We start from the raw sequence: 8,883 nt of genomic DNA, 5'->3' as shown, positions 1-8,883 counted from the left end.
TTGGCGGACTTCAAAAGTGACGTCATTGCTCGATGCTGATTGGTTAATGCAACCCAGGCAGAAAGTATAAAATCCGGCGGATTCAGTAGCAACCGACTCGTTCCTCCGACTGACTTAGAGCAGTGCAGACTTTCTATTTATACCAGACACATCAACCAGAAATGTCGTCTCGACCACTCCAGCGATGGGTAGGCATTTCATAGTAGTGCAATAATTACCATAGCTGATGTTTTTGTGTATTTGAGGTAACTTTACTCAAGTTACGGTAGATGAAGATATTTGTTTACCTTCGCAACTGTAATGGGCGTGATGCATTATGGGATACTCCCAAAAGCAGACGATATGACCCAAGAAGGAAAACTAACTTCGCAGCTACATAACTAATCATAATCAAGAATGATTACATACTATGTATAGTGAAGCTGATTATAATTCACGATACAAGGGAAGCAACTCGACCTAAGAATAAGTTACTGATTCCGAAATTCCAGACTAGATTTCTCCCAAAATACCGTCAATAGTGTTTATATCATGATATAGCGGTAATGATTATCACATTATATTGTAAATAATACTATCCATTATTTAATATTAAATGAACTAAGTATTTGTATTCAAGTTTTTGTCAACTTCTTTCAACTTCCAAGATACTGGACAGGAGCGAACCTGAATTTATGTAACCTGCTCTGTTTCGCTGTTTCTCCCATAAAGTGTTTGTTCACCACAACACGTTGGCCAGAAATACGGCGACGGGGTGGAAAACGTTACATTTATTCATACGGAGTATACTTATAACAGGTAACTAACTCTAGAATCAAAACAACAGATATCAACAATTAAATGAGAACAAGTTCATTTCTCAGGTATGAATCGATGCCTTCAATTGTATAAATATGTATCTGCTGTAGGTGATTTAATAGATTTCAAAACATCTAATAGGGATACTTCATCATTTCTTATCACACAGGATGGATTTCTACAGTAGTCTACATGACGTACAAACACTATGACATGTTATTGTATACACATGATGGATTTCTATAGTAGTCTACTATTGTATACACATGATGGATTTCTACAGTGTCGGTAGTCTACATGACGTACAGACACTATGACATGTTATTGTATACACAGGATGGATTTCTACAGTAATGATCAGAAAGACAAAGTCACAAGGTACAGGAAAATTAAAGGATAATTCTCCACTACATTAAGATGACGTTCATAGAAAACGACAACATAACCCCACACGCCTCCTGCTTAATACCTCGAGGTAAATCAAATCTCCTTGCGAAATAAGCTTTTTCAAGAAATGTCTTGGTCAACAAGATGCAAATATAAAAAAAGAGGAACCGAAAAAAGCTTTCACCAAGAAAACAAAACTGATGATGGATATCTGTAACCTATATAGAAAATGGGTCAAGGTTATAAATTGGAACGAACTAGCAAATCTGTATTCTCTCTTCAAACGGAACATGCCGTATAAATGGATACCAACAGTCCAACCAAATACAATGATACATGTAGGTATGAAAACCCTTTAGAGCTTAACAAAATTGTAAGAATTTACCAAACAAGAGCAGAATACTTGTATCTTGTTGAAAATGAAGAAGCAAAACAAATGAATTTCTATATTGTAATACAATGTATGCACCTTATTAAGGCAATGTATATCATGTATATGATGCAGAAAGAAAATAAACATTTCAAAAACTTCGTTGACATTCCGTGTTACAGTAGTCGTTAGAACAGCAGGAATGGCAGAGACTGGCCGGCTGGTCCTGCTCACGTGAAGCAGCGTCCCTCCCTAACAAGTATTGGGGTTGTGGACACGTCTGAGGATAAAGAAAAACAAATTATAGCATTTACATTAAAGGTTGTGCATACACTAGTAAAACATTTCAGATTATGATTAACAGCACATAATATAATTTCCAATGATGTCGCTACACTATGCATCGCGGTGCCACATACGGTGCAGGATAAGCGTTATCGTCGTGCATGATTTTCCTCCGTTTTCATTTCGATTGCTCGCTTCCGTTTGTCTGTTTTTTTGTACCGATTGAAAAATAAAATAGTAAATTGAGTGGATCGAAACGTCGCTAGACTATAATAGTTTCTGTCAAGATGACATTTAGATATAAGATTCGCATCACTATTTTACATTAATATATTTCCGAAAACTAGTGGGTTCTGATTTTATATTGGATCATTGCTTGTATAAATGTTATACCGTTCTCACCAATACAATATTAACATATAAACATTAGATGTGATCACAATCATGTACGGCAATATGTTTTCTTTGTGTAAACGCTGAAGTAAACATTTGATCTTACCGTTTTTAGGACACATCCACTTGTGAAGACAGAGCTACCATCAACCATTGATTCATTGATGCTGCAAACCTGCAAAACAAGACGTTGAAATGTGATTACAGAGACAACATTTGATTCATAGGTTTCTGGTCACCACTGAGAATTCAAGAGTGATTGTCAACCACTTTACAATGGCCATACTTATTACTAAAACTCGAATAAATATATGAATATTGCTGGTTGTAGAGTGAAAGACGTGATCGGTGTTAGAGAGGAAGATCTGCTCATTCGTTTTATTTTTAAAGGGTTTAGAGTCAAATAAAAATTGGTTGTTTTCCCCTTGTAATAGTGTAAGTAAAATTCACTTTTAAGAGTAAACAGCATAACCTTATGTTTGCTTCGTTATTCATCACTATGTTATGTTATTTTCGGCCATCAAAGAGTGGTCCTTCTTATAATAACTACAAATTACAAAGGTTACATTATTGACTGCTTAATTGTTATTAGCTGTTCGAGAATGCAAGTTCGAGACATTTCTTTCAAGTGCTACTTTTGTTTTGAGGACAGGAGTAGAAAACAACGAATAAAAAGAAAATATTGCTGGTTATGGTATGAGAATGATGATCGGTGTTACAGAAGGGACCTGATCATTCCATTAATTTTCAAAGGGTTCAGAGGCAAGAAAAAGTGTTGGAACAGAGAAATATTTTTCCTGAGGGATATTTAATTTAAAAAATAACCATTTATACAAAAAGCTAAACTTTTTGACACCAGTTGACCTCGTGATTTATCACAATATGATGCAATTATTGGTCATCTAGGAGTGTTATAGTAGCTATACCTATGTCTAATTATTTGATAGATTTGCCTTTTACAAATCGTGATTTATCACACTTAATTAGAGTGATTTTCGAGACGGCAGTGTAGTATATGTTCCCAACCTTTTTGGCTTAAGTCTATTTTGAGAGACTTTATTTATCTTTCGAAGATTTAATCGTGTTTCTTGTTTAACGTTTAGCTATAAACATTTTTGCAGAATTAAGAAAGATATGATTTTTCTTTTATATATAAATATAAAGTTACATGTGGTAACGATTCAAAATTCTCTGATGCGTTTCAAGTTGCTATTTAAATAATATAGACAATTTTCGATTTTTACCTTCATTGCTAGGTAGGACGTAGGCAATTATCAACCCAAATCAAATATTTGAATCCTGATAAACGGTTATTATCAATATGAATGCACAGATTGGTTACATTCTTTCCATAACAAACCATAGCGTAGTCTTCTAGTAAGCCATTTTGTTCTGAATTTTTCTCCTAATTGCAACACCTCATTAACGGATCCATGTATTCAATTCATATTTGGATATGTTGTGCAGAATAAAAAATAAAAAACTTTTCTCGGGAATCATTTTTGTGTCAAAGGTTAACTTTCCACAAGGTCTAGAGTCTTGTATATTTCAATTTTAAGATGCTGAAATGTCTGGGTATCAGGTTTAAACTAATGGTTGACCTTGATCAACTATCAAGGTCGCAAAGGTCAAGTGTTTTTTTTTATCCTAATCAATAATATTTCGAAAATTGTTCGATAGATTCAAGTGTGTGCAAATGAATGACCTTGACCTACTCTTAACATAATTTCAAAAGTGAAAGTCAGAAACCGTTTTCATTTTTGTGCGATTTGAAGTGTTCTCAGTACTCTCAGTACTTTGATTTATATTAAGACGTCTAATACACGCTGGTAATACTACACCAATTCCTACGCACTCTCAATCTTAAAAGTAGGGATAGTTTACATCTCTACTGCGGTGGGTATCATCAGCCTTTCTTTTGCATGGCAAACCCAACCGATATAGACAAAATGCTAGTTTCAATTCATCATCCTCATGTACATAGTCGACGGACTATATGACTTCTACGGACTACCTTCGTCTACAACACCATCCGTTGGCTGCCTATATTTATCCACTTTTTTCTCTCACGTCATTTCGCACTCTGGGAATCCCCCACTACTCAGTCAGCTACTGTAGACTTGCACAAGTTACTATTAGAAGGCAAATTCAGTCCTCACAGTGAAAAGCCCGTCAAATTTGTAAGCCAACAATTTCTAGTGGTTTGTTTTTTAAATATAATTTCCAAATAACTGTTCTTTTCTATAGAGGAGCTGAAGGACAAACAGAAACCGTTTGTGTACATTGACCTGGAAGCTAGTTTGTTTGACGCTATCAAGACATTGATTGACAAACATGTACACAGACTTCCAGTCATCGACAGACCGTCGGGCAACGCAATCTACATCCTCACTCACAGACGGATTCTGCGATTTCTGGTTTTTTTTTATGTAAGTAAAAGAACACGACCACGCATATACAGTGCTTATAAGCTGTGGTACGTGTAAGGAAATACATTATTTAATAAAAAAAAAACTTCCAAGTTGCTCCTGTAAATAATATAATTCATACAGTATACTGGAAAAATCTTGCCTGGTCAAACTTTCGCCCTTCACAGTTAAAATCTGTGTTTGCCTAGTGTTTGTTTCACGCCTCACGTGTAATAACTATGAATAGTATGTGTTTTTCACTGCTATTTTATGTCATGATATATTCCCCGGAATTTTGACGAGTGAAGAAAGCAAAACGTTAACTGCAACCAAAAAATTCCAATATACAGTGGGCATTCAGACAATTTCAAGACTGGCCACTTTCTGACTGCGTTATTTTACTGATATTTCACGTAAATTTAATGTCGTGAACTCATCTTTCTGTGTGATAATTAAAATTGTATCTTGTAGACAGATTGTATTCTTAGTTTATCAATAGAACTCTGAGCTGAAAGTTAAATTTGAAATTGTTTCGATTTTTACCCGGAACAAAATTCGCGCATGGATAAATACAGTGAACACCGCAAATCCGACCTTGCCCTCCCTCCACGTGCACGAAGGAGTTATTTTTGGAAGTCAGTTCGAACTTTTCTCTTTGCTCATTTTGTGAAGAATCCAGACGTGAATTTATTTGTTGATTGTATGGGAAGCTGACCACAGTCGGTAGATTCTATAGCAGACTCGTTATTTGACATGTCGTCAGAAATTGCAGGAGGAAATTGTGGCTGCGAGGCGCATGAAACTGATAGCGTTTGAAGTGAGTGAGTATGCGACGGAGCACAGGGGTTCGTTACAAATGTCTGAAATGTTTATGTGTGCTGTGACTCATATCAGTAGGTCTGTAACATACATGTAAGTGTCAGTAGGTCTATAGAATATGTGTATTTCAGACATTTGTAACGAACCCCTGTTGATCAAACAGACAATATTTCTGAATTGCATTGTCCAGCGATATTTCAACAGCCGTCATGTTTATTTACATTGGGTATTGTAGTTCCGGTCAGTGTTGTATTAATACGATAAGAACTGTGTCTCGTGCTACATGGTAATTAAAGTCCCATCAACGACACAGCTTGCAAAGAGGCTTTATAGTGACAATGCCATGCAAATGTAAATATGTATACATATAGGTCACTTAAGCATAGGTCACTTAGGTAAAAGATACGTCACTTAAACACAGGTCATTTATGTAAAAATAAATAAATAGGTCACTTATGTCAGCAAGTCATATCACAGACAGGATTATGTTGGTAAGTATAAATATAGGTCACTTAAGTAGGTAGGTCATTCCAATATACTTCTTAATCAGTAAATCACGCTAACAAAACATATTAATGAAAACATAATAAATAAGACAGTTTGTAGTATAAGAATATAAGAAAATCAGATCATGCTGATTATAACAGCAGGTCTAATGTACTTTTAGGGTCAATAAACTATTGTCTGATTCCCCAGGTCTATGAGATACCTTTATATTTCTCTTATACAGACAGGGCTCTAGATCTGTAGTCAAAATTTGATTAGTGTATTTATTGCTATATTATAATATGACTTTAAATGTTTACATTATTTCACAATATTTGGACGGATTCAAAACGGAAACTTAAATTGTATGAACTGTTGAAATTGTAACTCTGTTGTATATGAGTCTGTTACATGTATACAATCTTGAGGGCAGTTATTGGAGATGTGGGTTATCTAAGGAGATGTTTATACCAGGTGTTTCAGAGTATATATACAAGTTTAATCACCATACCTGTGTCTGTATATATCAAGTGTTAACCGAGGTCACTGTCCCCACCCATGTTTACTGTATCAAACTGCCTAGTATCTGGATCAGAGAAATAATCGTCCTTCTGATGTTGTAGCTGGGTGTTTCCGAGTTCTTATAAGAATGGTCTTCTAGCACTTTCAATGTTTTTGTAAGAACAGTTTCTTGTCAAAGCCTGCAAAATGTTGGTGTATAACCTCAAGTTTTCATAAAAAAAAATATATTATTTTTATAAAATTTGTCCCTTCTAATTGGCAAGATCGTTGTAAAATTGGATTCTTGATCAAAGTTCTTGCAACAATGGTTCGTGATTTTATGTTTCTTGGTATAAATTTTAAATACAAGTTCTTATCTACACTATCAATAATTGTGATTTAATTCTCACCTAGAGTGGTGTTTCTGTAAAGAAAAAGAACAGCGACTGGTAAGACATGACCATTTTAAGATTTAACAGTCATGCAGGTAACAATAATGATATCAGGTAATGTTGTAAGATTTACGTGCAGTGTACATCATTGAACAAACTGTTTATCCAGTTTGTCTGTGTTTGTTTACCTTGATGTGAAGTAGATTTTTACCTTTGATGTCAAGATCTGGTTTCTGTCCAAATAGTTGCTTTGTCAAATATTTTTACTTCATAGGTTCCCTATATTTTTAAGTCTGAAGGTCAACACGGGTACAATAAACATCTGTATATTATGTAATGAACATCTCAAGTTTGTGTGTTCAAGTGAGGGGGACTGTATACATAGACATCTAGATGTATATATAGTTGTCTGGTACAATAAATAGTCGTGTATTACTGCCAACAATATTACACTAAGTCAAATATTGACTCATGTTTATTTTTATAATATTTCTAATTTGTTGAACCTTGAAACGTACAGAAGTATAAAAGGAATCAATATTCAATGAAATACATGAAAAACCCCACAAAAGTGTTTGTGTATATAGAAAGACAAATAGTAATTCTGAGTATTTATTATTGATCACATCTTTAAGGGACTGTAACACATGTTAAACTCACAGATATATATTGACATCTTAAGAAGATGATTTATGTTCTTGAGAAATTTTGACTAATTATTTTTATTTTTTACAGGTATGCTGACGATAACAGACTTCATAAACATTCTACATAAATATTACAAGTCTCCAGAGGTAAAAATATTATCAGTTTATTTTCAAACAAACATCTGTGTAATATTCTTTGTAGTATACATGTATAGTATCTTGTTACTTTTCAGTATCTCATTACATTCTGTTTGGTGAATCAAACAAATACTAAGTACATTTCGAATGTATGTCACTCTGGTATGTAAAAAGTCCTTCAAGCCGATGGACGCTACATGACATGGGACAGCCATATGGTGTTCCATGAAATAAACCATGTTTCATCTCATTTCAATGGAAACAATCCCATTTATTCTACTTCATCTTTGTAAGATATAACTTAACCCTTTCACGTACCCCTTTTTAACTTTACTAAACTCTACCATACATTGATCTGGTTGAGTCCTTGATGGTCTTCAGTGGTGAAAGGGTCAAATTCAATTCAATTTTTAGCTTATAGAGGCAAACAAAATCACAATATGTTAAACATTGAAAATTCATCTACCTGTAATGTTTACATATCCACAAACTAAATAACGAAATTTTAATCAATTTTATTTGGTGTTGTGAGAAATACATTCTGAAAGGCGTCTGTTGCCTGTGTAAAAGTAATACTTCGTGTTTCCACCTCAAGCATTATCTAACAAACTTGTCACTGTATGTAATGCCATTATCATTAAATGTCAATAAACAAATAAACATGTAAATGTTACTATATCTTCATGTTTCCGTGAAGAAGTAAGATACGTACCATATATATGTCTCAAAAAGCACTATGTTTGCAATTGTAGGACCCTGAATTCAATATCATATCTTTACTGGTCTATGGTATTATACAATGGCAGATCCAAAGTTTTTTGGGGGGTTTCAGGAAACCGCCCCAGTCCGAGAATTTACTTTAAAAATCATGTATTTTCACCATTTTCCTCAATTTTTCCCCACATGGAAACTGCCCCTGGAAATTTGGAAACCCACCCCCAGATTGGTCTCTGGATCTGCCACTGTTATAATATGTATCCTTATTCAGATGGCACTCATAACAACTATAAATGCCATAATCCACTTATAGATACCATTATAATGTCCTGATTGTAACGTTAGATACCACTGACCTATCCTGGGGAAATCTGTGTTCTAGTAATTATATAATCAAGCATTACAATGGGTGGTCTGATGTATTTAGTAGTTCATTTTCACTGTAAATTATTTTGAACTTTTGAACTCGTAATGTGATAAGTATCAGGTTTTAAATGACACATAACTTGATGAAGTATATAACACTGGGGGGGGGGGGGGGG

The 8,883-nt window shown here is 34.4% G+C and overlaps 1 protein-coding gene across 1 annotated transcript in view; it reads left to right on the top strand.

Annotated features, from left to right (window-relative positions):
• Positions 1 to 4,567: 4,567 nt before the first annotated feature.
• Positions 4,568 to 8,883, top strand: part of LOC110460392 (5'-AMP-activated protein kinase subunit gamma-2-like) — an 11,256-nt gene continuing 6,940 nt past the window's right edge. Inside the window, exons 1-3 of the mRNA XM_021513267.1 lie at positions 4,568 to 4,662; positions 5,923 to 5,951; positions 7,575 to 7,633. Of these exons, the coding sequence (XP_021368942.1) occupies positions 4,568 to 4,662; positions 5,923 to 5,951; positions 7,575 to 7,633 (183 nt within the window). The remainder of the gene's footprint in view (positions 4,663 to 5,922; positions 5,952 to 7,574; positions 7,634 to 8,883) is intronic.

This window comes from Mizuhopecten yessoensis, unplaced genomic scaffold, assembly GCF_002113885.1.
Source record: "Mizuhopecten yessoensis strain PY_sf001 unplaced genomic scaffold, ASM211388v2 scaffold10381, whole genome shotgun sequence".
In the NCBI taxonomy this organism is placed as follows: Eukaryota; Metazoa; Mollusca; class Bivalvia; order Pectinida; family Pectinidae; genus Mizuhopecten; species Mizuhopecten yessoensis.
This window is presented reverse-complemented; position numbering and strand designations above follow the sequence as displayed.